A 20,043-nucleotide genomic window follows, 5' to 3' on the forward strand; every position below is an offset into this window, starting at 1 on the left:
CTGTGTTTTCATTTGCGAAATCTAGCAACCTTTTATGTGACTCTTTTACTATCTAAAATCTCTTTGGAATTCTTCACCCATTAATGACTATTTCACTAGGCCACAAGTTTTTCCTTCAAGACGCCACAGTTGTTGCTCCATTTTCTTCAAGCATTTCACACTGCAAAGAATTCTAGGGCCAGTTTGACTTTTATTCCTTTAGGATATATTTGTTCCTAAAAGTAAACACTTCCACCAGGATGTGTTTCAGTTTTGTTTTGTTTTCAGTACTTTGGCTTAGTTTTCAATGAGCTGTTCATTCTGCATTATCAGCTCAGGGAAGATTCTCTTATGTTTTTGATTAATGTGTTTTCACATTTAATCTTGTCTCATTGTTGGAAAGAAATCTCTGTGTTTTAAGCTTTCTACTCCTGTACTCTCTGTCCATCATATTTCTTTCCTGCCATTGTTTTAATCTCCCTGTGCATTATAAGCACATGTTTACAACACCTTCCACATCACTGTCTCAATTTTCTGCAATGTCAGTTCTGTCCTTTATAGCTTCCAGTGTGGGCTTTAATTCTGCTATTGTATGTTTGGTTTCCTGTATTCAGTCACTTGCTTTTTCACCTGATTAGTGTCTAAACACCTCAACTTTTATTTCATAAATTCTTCTTTTCCTTGAATTTTATGATAATCACAGAAAATGTATTCTAAAATTTACTTCTATTTTTCTGGTTTTTTAGACATCATGATTTCCTATATTATGAACATAATTTCAATCTTTTGTGTTAAAAAATATCTTTATATGTTCATTGCTGCCTCTTAAGTCTTCTTTGAACAAAGAGCTAACTATGTGTAAAGTTTACCACTAAATATTAAGAAGGGATTCCTCTGTGGTCTCCTTCCCTGCCTACCTGCTTCTATAGAAATTATGTTTTAGGCCTTGGTCTTGAAGACTGGTTTACATAATTAAGCCTTGGCTGAAACTATTGCATCTAGAAATTGCTTGTCTACTGGGCTCTGCTGTCCTGAAATCAATTGCCACTCCAGCTACCTGGTAAGCTGGCTTTGTGGAGAAGAATTATTCTGACATAATGTGAAGCCATCTGCACTTTTCTTTTGCCAGAAAAAATGCATGTGAGAGTGGGATGCCCAGAGTGTATATTTCCAACTCAGGGTGAGAAGGTACAGAGGTGTGTGAAAACCTTCAACACTCCCACCTCCTCCACTCTTGCAACGTACCCAAAACATCTCTGATTCTCTAACACATCCCACATCACATCACATGCTTGGCATTTGACATTCCCAGTGGCCAAACAGGCACATTCAACTGATCTGAGTAACCAGGGCATTCCTTTGGTTCTCAGTTTTTTAAAAAAGATTCAGGGAATATATTTCAGGAAAAAGAAATAAAGGCTAGAGATCTATTTTCCCTTGAACTCTGTTCTCTCCCATGATGAGCTGTGATGCCCATCAATGTCACCATGGCATCAGCCAAGCCCAGATTTCTCAGGAGCTCCTGCAGCTCAGCTGATTTTATCCTTCTCATGTTTGTCAGCAATTGTACCTTAAGTGCCACCGCTGAATAAGTGCAAAGGAGAGGGTTTGAATGGCAGTCTTCTTGTTCCGCAGAAGCTATGCATTTGACATGCAAATAAAGAAATCACCCAGACTAGAGACTGCAGAGTCTCTCATCAGAGGTCCAGCCCCTCAACCCTCTACCTTGACTGCAAGGTGGGATCCCCAGCGGGTCGGTACTAGCACATAATGACTGTACAGACACTGGCAAGAAGAGCATGGTGTTAAGTTGTGCTATGGGCACCATGCAGAAGTCCCCACAGGCAAGGACCTACCATCACTGATATGTATGACAGTCCTGGTCTAACAAACATCTTTTTAGTTTAACATTGTAAAACTCTCTAGTTTGGGTGACAAGTGGTTAAGATCATTATTTTTTATTCATCAAACCCACAGGAAAGTCTAGAGGGGAGGGAAGAAGTCAGTCTTTTGTTTGAACCGAATAGACTCTTGAGCAGCCAAAAATGGATACAACCTCCCTAGCCCTTGATTTTTGTCAATCACAACATGGAGATAAGAATAATTAATTTGCAGACCAGTGTGGGGATTAAACAAAATAACATTTTTAAATGTTAGATGAAAAAGCATTTATAAAGAGGGTCATGAATATATTAGGTGCTCAAGACATGTTAGTTGTTGTGATGTCGTATCCTGTCCTGTAAGAGTTATGTGTGTGTGTATCTTACTGTCCCTCATAGACTGTATGTTTTATCCTTGCATCTTCCTCTATTTTTCCCTAGTACCTTAGTTCCTGTAGCATAGCAGGAATTTAGCAACTATTTGTGGGTTGAATGCATAATGTTTAATGAATAAATAATTAAATGAGTGATTCTCTACTGAAATAAAAGGAACATTAATTTAATTGATTATATTTTAATGAAATTAATATTTCTTTTATTTCATTAGAGAGGCTAGAGGCCAGGCACAGTGGCTCACACCTGTAATCCCAGCACTTTGGAAGGCAAAAGTGGGAGGATCACTTGAGGTCAGGAGTTCAAGACCAACCTGGGCAACATAGCAAGACCCCATCTCTCTAAAAAAAATTTTAAATTAGCCAGGTATGGTGACATGCACCTGTAACCCCGGCTACTTGAGAGGTTGAGGCAGGAGGATCACTTGAGCCCAGGAGCTGGAGGCTGCAGTCAGCCAAGATCATACCACTGAAGCCCAGCCTGGGCAACAGAGCAAGACCCTGTCTTGAAAAAGAAGAAGACGAAGGAGCAAGCTAGAATTAGAAGCTGATTGTTAGTTTCTTTTAGCAACTTGGGGCCCAAGTGAGAGGGAGTCAAAGGTCTCTAGGTAGTACTGAGCAATGTGTTATAATTTATTTATTTAAAATATATTTTCTACTATTGTATATATGTCTCAAAATCAGGGCCTGGGTCTTAGTGATCTCTGCATTTTATACCTTGGCTCATAGTAGGTCCTCAGAAGCTATTTTCCGGGTGGAGGAAAGGATGGTAGAGCAGCATTGTGTACCTTAACTTTGATGATGGCTGGGTTGTACTGCACAGCGTCTCCCCACTCCTGCATCAGATCCGCTGTCGGCAGCTCCTGGTATGCCAGGGTGGTGATGTGCTCACTTGCCCCTCCTCGTACCAGGACCACCAAGTCCTCCACCACGGTGTCCCTCTTGTTTCTGTCTGGAATGGACACAGAGAGCTAGCAGGTCACAGAGGATACCCCTCTGCCCCCTAGAATTTACTGCAACCCAACCAACAATTTGGGTACATCATATTCACTGAGCTTGTCTGAGAGATGTGGGTAGACCAGACACTTCCTTGCCCACAGGGCAGCCGTGGTGCATGGGGCAAAGGGAAAGTCACCCATCCATAAGCAACACAAATTGAGGGCAGGACAAGAAAAAGACATATATCTTGAGCAACTGTAAGTGCTAGTTACTGAGTAAGTTTATGGAAGATAGATGATAGCTAGACTAGATAGATAAATAAAGAGATAATAGGTAGGTAGATAGGTAGATAATAGACTGGCAAATAGGTAGGTAGATAGGAGAGTAGATAGGAAGATAGATGATAGATAAGTAGGTAGATAGGTCATAGGAGATAGATAATAGATTGGTAGAAAGACAGATAGAAAGATAGATAGATAGATAACAGATAGTAGATAGATAGATAATAGAGAGACACACAGAGAGGTAGATGGATAGATAGAGAGATAGGGTATGATATTTTCTTTTACCAGACAGGAATTTTAGGAGCCCAGCATTATTAGCTCTACTTCACAAATTATGAAACTCATACCTGGAATTGTTAAGTGACTTGCCAAGGCCCACACAGCTAGCAGCTGATAAAGATAAATTTTAAACAAGGTTTGTCTGGTTTTATAGCCACTGTTCCTTGGTCAAATAACTTTCCTCTCCCCAAACTGACTTCTGCAGGTAGAGTATAGTGGAGCTCACCTGGGGGAAGCTGAGTTCATCCTCTCCTCCACTCACCCTACACACCTTGACCAGGCATGAGTCCAGCTATGATTTTGTCTAGCCTTGTGGTTTTGGACAAATTATTTATACAGTATGAGATTTCTTTTTTGTTCTCATCTGCAAAGTGGATACTCCGCATCCATGTAAAGAATAAATGGTATATTAACAGCTAATAATTATTGATTATTTATGTGTCAGTCACTAATCCAAGTGCTGTACATGTATGAATGCATTTAATCTTCACTACAAAATAGTAGCTATATAATCTTCACTGTGCAGATAAGAAATCGGGGAGAGATGAAGGTACTTACCAGACAGCCCTGTCCAGGCCTTATGTTGTCTCACTTCTTTGTGTGAGATGACAATTGTGGGAAAATTTATAAAGCCTGTGCTAAGCATGTAGTAGACACTTACTAAACAGTGGCCACGATAAAGCAATTATTATTTTAACTATAGAGTTGCCCAGAAAGCCCTCAATCATATCAATGAGTTATTTCCATTCTAATGTGTCTATGTCCCCAGTGCCAAAAGAACTGGTGTAAAACAGCCCAGCGTGGTGGCTCACGCCTGTAATCCCAGCACTTTGGGAGGCCAAGGTGGGCAAATCACTTGAGGTCAGGAGTTTGAGACAGCCTGGCCAACATGGTGAAACCCTGTCTCTACTAGAAATACAAATATTAGTCAGGCGTGATGGTGGGCACCTGTAGTCCCAGCTTTTGGGAGGCTGAGGCAGAAGAATCCCTTGAACCCAGGAGGTGGAGGTTGCAGTGAGCTGAGATCATGCCACTATACTCCAGCCTGGATGACAGAGTGAGACTCCATCTCAAAAAACAAACAAAAAAAGAACTGGTGTAAAACAGCTCCTCAAGTCTGAGCCTGCAACACCTGAGCAGCATTAAAAAGTAGGGGGCGTCTCCACCAGGCATGGTGGTTCATGCCTGTAATTTCAGTACTTTGGGGTGCCAAGGCTTGTAGATGGCTTAAGCCCAAGAGTTTGAGACCAGCCTGGGCAACATGGCAAAACTCGTCTCTATACAAAATAAAATAATAATAATAATTAGCCGAGCATGGTGGCATGCACCTGTAGTCCCAGCTACTCAGGAGGCTGAGGTGAGAGGATTGCCTGAGCCCAGAAGGTGGAGACTGCAGTGAGCTGAGATCACACCATTGCACTCCAGCCTGGGCAACAGAGTAAGACTCTGTCTCAAAAAAAAAAAAAAAAGCTGGGGGAGGGGAAGGGGAGGAGTCCTCATCTATGGCCAACAGGAATATAAATTGGTGCAGCCATTTAGAAAACAGTTTAGCATTATCTAGTCAAATATAAAAACCGCACCCTCTAAAACCCAGCAGTTCCAGTCCTATGTGTACTCCCTGGAAAGAGACTTGTACATGTGTACCAGATAACTATGTAAGATGTTCAGAGCAGCACTGATTATAATTGCTTGAAAGAGGAGACAAAACAAGTGTTCATCAATAGTAGAATGGACAAAGAAAAAGTGGTATATTCAGCAAAATAGTATGCAGTGATAGAAGTGAACTAACTATAGTTATACACAAAAACATTATGTTGAATGGAAAACACAGGACTGGAAGGATTATAGTCCATCCATATAAAGTTCAAAAATAAGCAACACTAAGTCATGTTAGTTGGCGATATGTTAGGTGGTAAAACTATAAAAAACAGAAGGACATACTTGGTATAGAAGTTGGGATAGTATTTGTCTCAAAAAGGGAGGGAGATGTAATCACTGGAAGCACTAGGAGGATAAACATTGTAAGTGTGGAAGTCACAAGCCCCTGTCACTCACCTTTTATTTCATTCAGAATACCTCTGCATTTGCCTGTGGACACACCCAGCTTGACATAGACCTCTTCAATGGCACCACCAATTTTAAAATCATTTTTGGCGCAGGCGTGGACGTTGTTAAGAGTATAATCTGAAGAAAGCAAGAAAAAAAGTCAATGACATAAAACGTAATTCATTCTGTCCCTTTCCATATGATCGAATCCAGAGGCCTAGCCCTTGTTGGATATCACAAGGACTCGGGTTCAAGTAAATAGGTCACCAGTCTGATAACAAGAAATGCAGGCAGCAACTGGCACCAGGGCAGAGACCTCGTAGAGCTCAGACCCAACTTCCCCTTTCAGCCTCCCCGCAATGCTGAGGATTTTTGCTGACTTTGAAAGAGGGGAAGTGCTCAGAGTCATTTTCTAAAAATTTGATCTTATTGATTCTCTAGGGATAGATCCAGTGAGTACAGAGACTATTACAATCTGCCTGCCCTCCCTGACCCACTCTTCTCCAATCTTTGATAAAGTAGAAAAAGTGTGTTAGTTAAGTAGTTGAGAAAATGCATATAAAAAGTAAGGCATAGTATCTGGCAAAGAGGAGGGGCAAATTTCCCTGATTTCTTCTTCATTTTTGGACTATTTCCTACTTCTTCCTCCCTAATTCTCCCTGAGACATCCTCCTTCCCTGGTCTTGCTGAAATTCCAGACATGACTTATAAGTACCTCTCTGAGCACTTTGAGGCCAGTTCAGGGAGAAAAGAGCAACTTTGACCACCAGGGCTGTCTAGCAATGTTGGTGTAGATCAGTTTTTCCCAAAGTGCATTTCTTGAAACATGAATCCCATGAGATGGTAGCAGATGTTATGAGAAAAGGAACTTCTGTGGTCAAGAAAGTGTAACAGATGTTGCATCAAAATAGGTGGAGAGGTCATTTTGTTGGAGTACATTTGTGAAACTTTGAGAGTGGAATCTATTATGTGTTTTCCCAACTTATTTAATTATTAAGCCCTTTTATGGGAAGCAATTTGAGGAACAGTGGAAAGCACTTTTGAGATCATTTTTATGAAAGTACCTCTGATTTTGACAAGACTGAGGCCACACTGTATAAATTTACATTGTGTACCATGAGTCGTCTTGCAAGTACATGGACTGGTAATCAAGCCCTGGCTCTGACACTGCAATCTGTGTGACCTACAGCAGTTCACTTAACCCAACAAGTGCCATGTCATAGGAAAGGATATTGGGTTGGAAAGCAGCAGACTTGTAGTTGATTGGAGTTGGAAAGAGCTGGGATATCTGTATGAAGATGAATTATAGGGGAGGGGTGGGGGTGGAATATTAGTTTGGAGACCACAGTAATAATCTGAGACCTTGCTATGTAAAGTATGGTCTATCAGCCAGCAGCATCAGGATCACTCCAAAGCTTGTTGGAAATGCACTCTCAGGTCTCACTCCAAACCCACTGAATCAGAATCTACCTCCTCCAAGATTCATACTTGATTCACATTCACATTAAATTTTGAATGTGAAGTTCTGGTCATGGGATGAGGCTATGGTGGTAATGGGAAAAATAGGAAATATAATTTGGAGGTAGAGCTGATGGATTTTAAGAAAATAAAAAACAATAGATTTGAAGAAAAGAAAAATAATCAAGGTTGACTGCTAGTTTTATGGCTTGAGCCACTGGTTGGATGGTAGAACCATTTCTGAAATGTGGATGACTAAAGAAGAAACGTATTGGAGAAAGAAAGTCAAAAGTTCTCTTTGGGCACATGTTCAGCTGGTGAGGGTTGTTACACATTCACATGGAGACATCAATGAAACATTTCAACATAAACTCTTGGGTGCAGGAAGAGATCCAGGATGGATCCAGGAAGAGATCCAGGAGTTATCTGCATGCTGAAGGTATTTAGAACCATGGGATTGGATACAACTTCATAGAGAGAAGAGTTGTAGAAAAGAGAATGGCCTAAGGAGTTAGGCAGAAGAGGACTGACATTGTCAATCAAAAAGAAGAGGAAGAGAAATCTGCAAATGACACTGTGAAGGTGTAGCCAGGAAGGTAGAAAGAAAACTACAAGTTCGACTTAGGTTGCTTTCCCCAGCTTTTAGGAAAGCCATGGTCCCTTGGGCAGTGTACCTCCTCTCTCCATGGCCTCTTTGTTCATAACGAGGGTGTATTCATAAATGCCCCCAAGTACGGCCTCTGTGATGTAGTGGGTCCCAAAATCACGGAAGAGATCTCTGTATTCCCCGTAGCTGTACTCCAGGGGCAGTCGCTTAACTCTCTGAAGGAACTCGTAATGGAGCATGAGGCTTCTGGGTTTCAGCTTGTAATGTGCTACTTCAAGGTCAGAGCGTGCATGCAGAAATACGCTTTTCTAAATGAAATACCAACATGGGAAAACCAGACCTTTAAAGTTAGGAATCTGGAACGAGAAGATGAACTTTACAAATACCATCCGATGTTCTTGGCCCGGGGTCATCACTCTTATGATTCCTTTAGGATACTTGAGAGAAGACAGCCTCTTTGACAAGCTTTCAGTGCTCATAAATATTCTGACATCCTGTTCAGCTTGGAAGAGCTTGCTCTTAACTCACCTCTTTACTGTAGAGAATAATGACTGGGAAGGGTAACAGAAGCAGGCATGGCAGGGAGCAGCTGGAGGGCATGGGACCTCTCTGATGGGACATAGGATTTGCTAACCTGCAAAAGTGCCCGCTTTGCTGATACCTTGTAAACTCTGAAAAAAAGCCACACAAGAAAGAGTAAAAGTGGTGCTTTAGGAAAACCAGCAATGACAGCGTATGGCAGGAGTCAGCAAAATACAAGCCTCATACCAAACCCAGTGCCTGTAAATAACGTTTTATTGGAACACAACTGCATCCATTTATTTACATATGGTTTACAACTGGTGTCACACTCCAATGGCAGCGCTGAATAGTTGCAACAGAGACCTTGCAGTCTCACAAAGCCTAAAATAATTTATTATCTGGCCCTTTACAGAAAAAGTTTGGTGACTCTCCATGTATGGAATAGACTGAAAGTTAGTGATGCCTGATGAAGTATAAACATCTAGAAAGTGTTAGTACAATCCTAGATGAGCATTCCCTATACTACTGTACAGGAAGAGAAAAAGAGGAAGGTGGCAAACGCCTGTGAGATATGTTCTGCCTAATCCTAAATCCTTCAGCTCTAGAAAGCCATGCCAACTCTGCTGGTGCCTATTGCCCTGGGGCCTCATTTTGTCTCCTAGCTTGCTCTCGCCCCATTCTAGTCCTGCCTTAGTGACCTATGACCCTCTTCCTTCTCCCTTACCCTTCCTAAATAAGCAGTCACTAGGTACTCTGTTCATTATTTTTCTGAATATTTTAGGTTGCATCTCCTTTTGCTTGCATCATTATAAAAGCCTCCTCCCTAATCTCCTTCCTTTCTCTAGCCTCCTTCAATGCCCCAATCAGAGTTGACACCCTAAAATTCAGATCGTATTATGACAATGCTTCTCTTAGCTTAAAGCAAAACCTTGCGTGGCTTGCTGTTGCCTTCAGAATAAAATCAGCTCCCTTACTCTAAGTGTAAGATCATCACAATTTGTCCTCCAGTAGCCTCTCTGGCTTCAGCTTCTACACCCCTGAAGTCTTCCTCTCCATACTTTGCTACTTTCTATCAACCACGTATGTCAGCATTCATCCAATTTTCACTGTTCCCCAAGCCTGCCATTCTCTTTCATATTATTTTGCACATTCTGTTCCTTCTCCCTGAAATATTATTTTCTCCCTTTTCTGCCTGACACATAACTACTTATCTTTTAAATCTCTGCTTTGCCATTGCCTCCAATTTGATACCAACCTGAAGTTCCCAGACACACCCTGGCACTCCCTTTTCTAAGATTGCATTGTACTTGCTTGTATTTCCTTTATAGCATATGCCATGTTGTATTATAACTGATATAATTAAGAATAATATGGCTGGGAGCGGTGGCTGACGCCTGTAATCCCAGCACTTTGGGAGGCCAAGGCAGGTAGATCACAAGGTCAGGAGATCAAGACCATCCTGACTAACATGGTGAAACCCTGTCTCTACTAAAAATACAACAAAATTAGCCCAGCAGGAGGCACATGCCTGTAGTTTCAGCTGCTCGGGAGGCTGAGGCAGGAGAATCACTTGAACCTGGGAGGTGGAGGTTGAAGTGAGCCGAGATCATGCCACTGCACTCCAGCCTGGGTGGCAGAGCGAGACTCTGTCTCCAAAAAAAAAAAAAAAAAGAATACACTGGCTTTCATGTTTGCTGCTCCTACTATACTGAACATGAAGGCAAGAATATTATCCTAGATACTACAGATCCCTAGTCTGTCTTTAGGATAGTGCCTGGCCCAATGTTAGCATCCTATAACTGGCAATTTGAAACAGGGAGCTGGAAGGCAGAGAAGGAGAGAAGGAAAAGGGGAGGGAGTAAGCAATAGGAAGCAGATGATATGATCAGATTAGCATCATAGAAACATTTCTTCATGCATGTGAAGGGGCAAGCTAGGAGACAGAGAAACTATTTAGTTGGGTACAGTAAGAGATGAAAGAACCTGGATTAATTAAGAGATAATAGGAGTTAGTGTAAGCAAATGTTGAAGAGTAACACTGAAGGATTTGGTAATCAACAGATGTGGACATGAAGCAGAAGTGAGAGCCAGATATGATTCTGGCTCAGTTCTTAGCCTGGAAAAGTAGAGAGGAATATGCCATTAACATCCATTGAAAATTTAGGAAGAGGCCGGGCGCGGTGGCTCAAGCCTGTAATCCCAGCACTTTGGGAGGCCGAGACGGGCGGATCACGAGGTCAGGAGATCGAGACCATCCTGGCTAACACGGTGAAACCCCGTCTCTACTAAAAATACAAAAACTAGCCGGGCGAGGTGGCGGGCGCCTGTAGTCCCAGCTACTCGGGAGGCTGAGGCAGGAGAATGGCGTAAACCCGGGAGGCGGAGCTTGCAGTGAGCTGAGATCTGGCCACTGCACTCCAGCCCGGGCGACAGAGCGAGACTCCGCCTCAAAAAAAAAAAAAAAAAAAAGAAAAGAAAATTAGGAAGAAGACATTGCCTTGGAGTGTCAGCACGATGCCCAGGTGAGATGCTCAGAAGAGTGGATAGGGAAGGTCTGAAGTTTAACCGAGAGGTTAGAAGCAGTGATGAAGGCTCATAGCTTGTCCCTGTAAAAGAGGAAGTGAGTTGAAGATGACACCCAGGGGATATTGGAGAGTACATAGAGAAGAGGGCCATGAATTAAATAAAGGACAGATGGGAATATTAGACCCAGGGAGGAAGCTGATAAGGAGCAGAAAGAAAGCAGGAGAAACAGGAGAGCAATGGTTTGGTCATCTCCACCAAACACCCTAAGAAGTCAGAGAAGAGGTCTTGGGTGACATTCCAGAGAGGAATTTCAGTCAGATGTCTGGGATAAAAGTCAAATTCCTGTGGATTGAAAAGTTTCCAGAGAAGTTCTAGTCTTCAAAGGTACATCTTAAGCTTATTGAAAACCTAAGGGAAAAGTGTATTAGAAAATGAAAGAAAATAATTATAGAAGGTTATCTCTGCTTGGGCTCTTTAAAAAGTAAGTTAGCTATTTTTTTGAGAAGATTTCAAGACAACAGAAAGATAATCGGTTGTTAGGACTAGCAGTAATGTGGAATATAGACACATCGGAGGGCATGTCATTTCAAAAGGATCCATAGGCTATAGCTGGAATGTCCCCTCCAAAACTCATGTTGAAATTTAATTGCCATTGTAACAGTTTTGAAAGGAGGCACCTTTATGAGGTTATTATGTCATGAGGGTTCTGCCCTCATGAATAGATTAATGCTGTTGTTTCAGGAGAGGGCTAGTTATCGTGGGAGTGGGCTCCTGATAAAAGAACGAAGTTCAGCCCCCTTATGTACTTCCTCACCATGTGATGCCTTCTACCATGTTACGATGCAGCAAGAAGGCCCTCACCAGATGTAGCCCCTTGATCTTGGACTTCCCAGCCTCCAGAACTGTGAGCCAAGTAAATGTCTTTTCTTTATAAATTATTCATTCTGTGGTGTTCTGTTACAGCAGCAGAAAATGGAGTAAGACAACATATATGTTTAAAAGCAACAAAGACATACTTACAGTATGAGAGAATTGTTTAGTTCTCCTAATATAATGTTTGCCTAGATCACTTTGACTGCTGATACCAAGTTCAAATATTCCAGATATTTTGAAACCAAAACTGAAACCAGAACTGCTTGCCGCTTTCTCTATGACATTGTGTTCAAAATCTGAGTACGATTCATATTCTTTCAATGTAAATTCGTATTTGCCTTGGGTCTAAAGAAGAAAAAAAAAAGTGTTTTTTATTTCATTTGACTCAAATCAGTTCAATACCAGTGAGCAGACAGCCACTCTACTCCTACCATGTGCTGGATACTGAATTAGAAGCTCTGGATACAGAAAAACCAGGGCCAATTTGTGTCCCCACCTCAGGGCTCTTGGTTCAGTAATAGAGACAGACCTGATCAATACCTTGGGTGGAAACTTAGAGGTTGGTTTTTGATTTGGATTACAACTGGCAAAAATGCAGGGGAACATTCTGGGCTGTAGGCTCAGCTTAATTAAAAGCATGGAGGTGGGAAAGGGCAGGGTGTACCCCAGGAACTGCAAGGATAGCAGTACAGTTCAATGAGAAGTTGAAACAGTGAGGAGAAAAGGGGGATATTGCGAGAGGATGTTCTGGTGTCAAAATAGGCTGTTGAATTACTTGTCCTGAAATCTGGGCTTAATTCAAATACGACCCAGCAGAGGAAGTAGATCAAGCCTCAGGAAGATGATTTGGGCCAGCCTGGTGATTGGATTGGAAGGGAAAAATTTGGAGTCAGAGAGACAAATCCATGAGGAGGTTGTATGAGTAGTGCAGGTGACGGTTGATGAGGGTCTGGTCTAAGGCAGTGGCTGGAGGATCAAGTGACAAAGACAGGAAAGTGCCTTAGAGAGAACTTAGGAGAGCCCTTCGCTCGAAAACCAGTGTTCATGGCTTTGTGTGTAGGGGAACTGCCAAGGGTACTGCCTCGGGGGCCCTGGAGTGACCAGTCTCAAGTCACCTCCCTGCCCACAGCTCCCATCGGCTTCTGGATGCCTGCAATTCCCAGAGGCGGATGCAACAGCTCAGCTGCTACAAGGGGAAGGAGGAGCAGTTCAGACATGGTCTGCAGAGTGGCCGCTGAGATGCATTGCATCTCTGCTCTTTCCTAGTCGGATGACTTTGGACAATTGCCTTGACCTCTCCATGCCTCAGTTTCTTCATGTGTAAAATGGAGGCAATAATGGTCCCTTTCATCAGGCTTGTTCTGAGGATTGGGCTTATACTGGTAAATCACAGCACGGCACCTGGCACAGCGCTCAAAGAATGTTGGTATGGAGAGTGGAGAGTTTACCATGTATGTCCTGCCTGAGTTGGGATCCACTTTTACCTGGATGGTAACGGCTGCTCTGAAATCCTCCCTTGAAAGTAGAAGTTTTGTGGATGGCACTGGACACCCTGATGGAGAGGGTGTTTGGCGCTAAACTAAATTTGTTCTTTCTTGGCTAAAAAGTGTGTTGGGGAGGAAGGGAAGGAGGAGTAAGAAGGAGCTAGCCTTCAACATGGTGCAATATATACATTTTAAAGACAGGATCTTGCTTTGTCACCAAGCTGGAGTGCAGTGGTACGACCTTGACTTGCTGTAGCCTCAACCTCCTGGGCTCAAGCGATCCTCCTGCCTCAGCCTCCCGAGTGGCTGGGACTATAGACATGCACCACCACACACGGCTAGAAAACAGCGTGCAATTTTGGAAGTGGAAATTACTGTCAAGATCCTCTAGTTCCATCCACCAGTTTCACAGATGAGAAAACTGAGGCCCAGAGTGGAAAAGGAATTTAACCTAAGGTAAAATTGGGACCTGTGGCAGAGCCAGTCCTGGCACCCAGTATGTTCCCTCCCATCAGATCTCAAGTGTGTGTGTCCTACGGGCTATTCTAAACCCCACTGTCTGTGAGATGTGTTTCTAAGTTTGTACATTAATCATAATAGGGACTTACATTGGTAGAGCACTTCATAAAATGCTTAGAGCAATGCCTGCTTTTAATAGGCAGGGATTTGATAAGAATGCAGTAACAGCAGCAACAAGAGTTAACATTTTCTGTGGACTCACCATTAAGCCAGGCACTGTGCTAAATACTTACACACATTATCTCACTAATCCTCTCCCTGCAGGGTAGAACCTCCATAACTCCCAATTTAAAGATAGGAAAACAGAGGCTCTTAGCCTTTAGGATTGTATGGATGGTAAGTGGCAGAGCCACCAAGTCAGTGTGACTCCAAATCCTAAGCTTTATGTCTACCTTCAAGGTAGCTTTTGATATTATGGTTTCTATTATTACTGCTCTACAATTGCCCTCCTGTTACTATATACAGCATGTCATCTTCTACGCAAGGTCTAAAGGAAGGAACTGCCCATTTTTACATATGAAGAAACTGAGGCTCTAAGAGAAAAGGGGATGTGTCTAATGTCACATAGCTAGCAGGCTGTCTGGCCAGGCCATGGACCCTGCTAACTGGGTGCTCAGCTGGGGCTCCCTCCATTGCTACCTGGTTGTCCCTTACCTGTGGCGTGTAGCTTTCCACATTGTAGGGCTTCCTAAACCTCGTGTTCAGGATGTAATGTGGGGAGCATCCACCCGCATAATACCTGTGGTCAAGAACTGAGCCTTCCAAACTATTTGTGAACAAATTTATCCTGTAAGGAAGAGACAGAGAAGGCGAAGAGGTTGGGGTTTGGGGTTGCTTAATCTTGATTGTCAGACCCTACTGAACGAAAACAAAAATTCCTTGGCACAGCCTTCAAGGCTCTTGATACCTGGTCCAAACCAGCTTTCCAGCTTCATCTCTGGCCACTCTTAACCACAGCCACGTGCCCTAGTCCCCAGCCGTGTGAAGAGACTTGCTCTTGCTCCAGTCTACTCAGCTCCTTCCGTGAAGAACTGTTCCCTGCACCCAGAATGCCCTTCCACCCAGTCACTGTTTTATCTCTGACTTGTCTGTCAAGATTGAGCTCTGTTGTCACTGTGGTGAGAGGTTTCACTAACACCTGTGGCGCTTGAAGCCCGCAGCCCAGCTGGGTTAGGGGCCCTCATAACACCCTGTGCTCGCACCGTTGTGCGTTTATTGTCCTGTATGACTACAGTTGCCTTGCGAGAGTTGGGTAGCATAGTAGGTAAGTGTGTGGACTTTGGAGCCAGACGGCTGAGACCTAATCTCTGTTTTGCCCCTTACTGCCCAGGTGACCTTGGGCAAGCCAATTAAACCTTGGGTGGCTACTTACTACCTCTGTGCCTCAGTCTGCTCGTATGCATATGGGGACCATGAAAATACTGCCTCATGGGGATGTTGTGAGGATCACATGTGTCAAGTTTATGAAGTCCTTGAAACACTGCTTGGTCCATGATAAATGTGCTATGTATGTATTTGTCACCCTCACTACACTGTGTGCTGTTTGAAGTGGCAGTTTTCTTAATTTCTGTACCACCCTCATCACAACCCATTTACAATATTATTCACAATAATTACTATTTACTGAGGGTGTAACTGGAGACAAACACAGCACTGGGTAGCTACATGCATCATCTCATTAGTGTCCCTGCAACTCTGTGCAACAGATGTCTCCATTTTAGAAAGGAAAAGAATCCAGCCCCTCTTTAGACATTATTTGTCACTGCCTCCTAGGGCAAGCCTCCATTCTTGACCATCTCTAACTACTGAAATTTCTGTTTTTATTAAGAGTCTCTGTCTCCTATCAGCTTCCACTTACTGGACTTGGTTCTGTTCCTTACCAGAATTGTCTGGGGTCTCTTTCCCATGACATATTCCACGTATCAAAATAATGTATACATGTTTATTTTCTTTAACAACTATAATGTGGTGCTGACTTTGTGGAGGCATCATCCTAATCAATTTACACACAAGGGTTCATTTAATCCTTATGAGGATTAGTCATTAGGAGGTAAGCATTATTATTATTTTTTTTTTTTACAGAATACTAGATACATTTTAATTTTATATAAACAATGAACAATTTTATATTAGTATATTCCGTGAAATATTAAAGATGTACATATACAGAAGACATTGGTTGTTCATCTGAAACTCAAATGTAACTGGGTGTCCTGAAATATATTTGGCAATCATAGCCAGGAGTCATATGCAGTCCTGGTCTGATAGTTGCAATGTTGCCCTCCCCCTCCTTTTATTTTTTATTTTTTAAATTTTTTAATTATTATTATACTTTAAGTTCTAGGGTACATGCGCATAATGTGCAGGTTTGTTACATATGTATACTTGTGCCATGTTGGTGTGCTGCACCCATCAACTCGTCAGCACCCATCAACTCATCATTTACATCAGGTATAACTCCCAATGCAATCCCTCCCCACTCCCCCCTCCCCATGATAGGCGCCGGTGTGTGATGTTCCCCTTCCCGAGTCCAAGTGATCTCATTGTTCAGTTCCCACATATGAGTGAGAACATGCGGTGTTTGGTTTTCTGTTCTTGTGATAGTTTGCTAAGAATGATGGTTTCCAGCTGCATCCATGTCCCTACAAAGGACACAAACTCATCCTTTTTTATGGCTGCATAGTATTCCATGGTGTATATGTGCCACATTTTCTTAATCCAGTCTGTCACTGATGGACATTTGGGTTGATTCCAAGTCTTTGCTATTGTGAATAGTGCCACAATAAACATACATGTGCATGTGTCTTTATAGCAGCATGATTTATGATCCTTTGGGTATATACCCAGTAATGGGAGGGCTGGGTCATATGGTACATCTAGTTCTAGATCCTTGAGGAATCACCATACTGTTTTCCATAATGGTTGAACTAGTTTACAATTCCACCAACAGTGTAAAAGTGTTCCTATTTCTCTACATCCTCTCCAGCACCTGTTGTTTCCTGACCTTTTAATGATTGCCATTCTAACTGGTGTGAGATGGTATCTCATTGTGGTTTTGATTTGCATTTCTCTGATGGCCAGTGATGATGAGCATTTTTTCATGTGTCTGTTGGCTGTATGAATGTCTTCTTTTGAGAAATGTCTGTTTGTATCCTTTGCCCACTTTTTGATGGGATTGTTTGTTTTTTTCTTGTAAATTTGTTTGAGTTCTTTGTAGGTTCTGGATATTAGCCCTTTGTCAGATGAGTAGATTGCAAAAATTTTCTCCCATTCTGTAGGTTGCCTGTTCACTCTGATGGTAGTTTCTTTTGCTGTGCAGAAGCTCTTTAGTTTAATGAGATCCCATTTGTCAATTTTGGCTTTTGCTGCCATTGCTTTTGGTGTTTTAGACATGAAGTCCTTGCCGATGCCTATGTCCTGAATGGTATTACCTAGGTTTTCTTCTAGGGTTTTTATGGTATTAGGTCTAACATTTAAGTCTCTAATCCATCTTGAATTAATTTTCATATAAGGAGTAAGGAAAGGATCCAGTTTCAGCTTTCTACTTATGGCTAGCCAATTTTCCCAGCACCATTTATTAAATAGGGAATCCTTTCCCCATTTCTTGTTTTTGTCAGGTTTGTCAAAGATCAGATGGCTGTAGATGTGTGGTATTATTTCTGAGGACTCTGTTCTGTTCCATTGGTCTATATCTCTGTTTTGGTACCAGCACCATGCTGTTTTGGTTACTGTAGCCTTGTAGTAGAGTTTGAAGTCAGGTACCGTGATGCCTCCAGCTTTGTTCTTTTGACTTAGGATTGTCTTGGCAATGTGGCTCTTTTTTGGTTCCATATGAACTTTAAAGCAGTTTTTTTTTTTTCTGTGAAGAAACTCATTGGTAGCTTGATGGGGATGGCATTGAATCTATAAATAACCTTGGGCAGTATGGCCATTTTCACCATATTGATTCTTCCTGTCCGTGAGCATGGTATGTTCTTCCATTTGTTTGTGTCCTCTTTGATTTCACTGAGCATGGTTTGTAGTTCTCCTTGAAGAGGTCCTTTACATCCATTCTAAGTTGGATTCCTAGGTATTTTATTCTCTTTGAAGCAATTGTGAATGGAAGTTCATTCCTGATTTGGCCCTCTGTTTGTCTGTTACTGGTGTATAAGAATGCTTGTGATTTTTGCACATTAATTTTGTATCCTGAGACTTTGCTGAAGTTTCTTATCAGCTTAAGGAGATTTTGGGCTGAGACAATGGGGTTTTCTAAATATACAATCATGTCATCTGCAAACAGGGACAATTTGACTTCTTCTTTCCCTAACTGAATACCCTTGATTTCTTTCTCTTGCCTGATTGCCCTAGCCAGAACTTCAAACACTATGTTGAATAGGAGTGGTGAGAGAGGGCATCCCTGTCCTGTGCCAGTTTTCAAAGGGAATTTTTCCAGTTTTTGCCCATTCAGTATGATATTGGCTGTGGGTTTGTCATAAATAGCTCTTATTATTTTGAGGTACGTTCCATCAATACCGAATTTATTGAGCGTCTTTAGCATGAAGGGCTGTTGAATTTTGTCAAAGGCCTTTTCTGCATCTATTGAGATAATCATGTGGTTCTTGTCTTTGGTTCTGTTTATATGCTGGATTAAGTTTATTGATTTGCGTATGTTGAACCAGCCTTGCATCCCAGGGATGAAGCCCACTTGATCATGGTGGATAAGCTTTTTGATGTGCTGCTGGATCCGGTTTGCCAGTATTTTATTGAGGATTTTGCATCCATGTTCATCAGGGATATTGGTCTAAAATTCTCTTTTTGTTTGTGTCTCTGCCAGGCTTTGGTCAGGATGATGTTGGCCTCATAAAATGAGTTAGGGAGGATTCCCTCTTTTTCTATTGATTGGAATAGTTTCAGAAGGAATGGTACCAGCTCCTCCTTGTACCTCTGGTAGAATTCAGCTGTGAATCCATCTGGTCCTGGACTTTTTTTGGTTGGTAGGCTATTAATTATTGCCTCAATTTCAGAGCCTACTATTGGTCTATTCAGGGATTCAACTTCTTCCTGGCTTAGTCTTGGAAGAGTGTAAGTGTCCTGGAAATTATCCATTTCTCCTAGATTTTCTAGTTGATTTGCATAGAGGTGTTTATAGTATTCTCTGATGGTAATTTGTATTTCTGTGGGGTCGGTGGTGATATCCCCTTTATCATTTTTTATTGCATCTATTTGATTCTTCTCTCTTTTCTTCTTTATTAGTCTTGCTAGCGGTCTATCAATTTTGTTGATCTTTTCAAAAAACCAACTCCTGGATTCATTGATTTTTTGGAGGGTGTTTTGTGTCTCTATCTCCTTCAGTTCTGCTCTGATCTGAGTTATTTCTTGCCTTCTGCTAGCTTTTGAATGTGTTTGCTCTTGCGTCTCTAGTTCTTTTAATTGTGATGTTAGAGTGTCAATTTTAGGTCTTTCCAGCTTTCTCTTGTGGGCATTTAGTGCTATAAATTTCCCTCTACACAGTGCTTTAAATGTGTCCCAGAGATTCTGGTATGTTGTATCTTTGTTCTCATTGGTTTCAAAGAACATCTTTATTTCTGCCTTCATTTGTTATGTACCCAGTAGTCATTCAGAGCAGGTTATTCAGTTCCATGTAGTTGAGCAGTTTTGATTGAGTTTCTTAGTCCTGAGTTCTAGTTTGATTGCACTGTGGTGAGAGACAGTTTGTTATAATTTCAGTTCTTGTACATTTGCTGAGGAGTGCTTTATTTCCAATTATGTGGTCAATTTTGGAATAAGTGTGATGTGGTGCTGAGAAGAATGTATATTCTGTTGATTTGGGGTGGAGAGTTCTATAGATGTCTATTAGGTCCGCTTGGTGCAGAGATGAGTTCAATTCCTGGATATCCTTGTTAACTTTCTATCTCGTTGATCTGTCTAATGTTGACAGTGGGCTGTTGAAGTCTCCCATTATTATTGTATGGGAATGTAAGTGTGTTTGTAAGTGTCTAAGGACTTGCTTTATGAATCTGGGTGCTCCTGTATTGGGTGCATATATATTTAGGATAGTTAGCTCTTCCTGTTGAATTGATCCCTTTACCATTATGTAATGGCCTTCTTTGTCTCTTTTGATCTTTGATGGTTTGAAGTCTGTTTTATCAGAGACTAGGATTGCAACGCCTGCTTTTTTTTGTTCTCCATTTGCTTGGTAGATCTTCCTCCATCCCCTTATTTTGAGCCTATGTATGTCTCTGCATGTGAGATGCGTCTCCTGAATACAGCAGACTG

The 20,043-nt window shown here is 41.9% G+C and overlaps 1 protein-coding gene across 1 annotated transcript in view; it reads right to left on the reverse strand.

The window, feature by feature from the left end:
* The window catches only part of C8B (complement C8 beta chain), a 44,572-nt gene that overhangs the window by 9,066 nt on the left and 15,463 nt on the right, over positions 1-20,043 (reverse strand). The window contains exons 5-9 of the mRNA XM_033225040.1: positions 14,443-14,575; positions 11,933-12,130; positions 7,932-8,172; positions 5,809-5,937; positions 3,040-3,203 (exon numbers count right to left, since the gene is read on the reverse strand). Of these exons, the coding sequence (XP_033080931.1) occupies positions 3,040-3,203; positions 5,809-5,937; positions 7,932-8,172; positions 11,933-12,130; positions 14,443-14,575 (865 nt within the window). The remainder of the gene's footprint in view (positions 1-3,039; positions 3,204-5,808; positions 5,938-7,931; positions 8,173-11,932; positions 12,131-14,442; positions 14,576-20,043) is intronic.

The sequence above is a fragment of the Trachypithecus francoisi genome, unplaced genomic scaffold (assembly GCF_009764315.1).
Source record: "Trachypithecus francoisi isolate TF-2019V2 unplaced genomic scaffold, Tfra_2.0 Lachesis_group12, whole genome shotgun sequence".
Lineage (NCBI taxonomy): Eukaryota > Metazoa > Chordata > Mammalia > Primates > Cercopithecidae > Trachypithecus > Trachypithecus francoisi.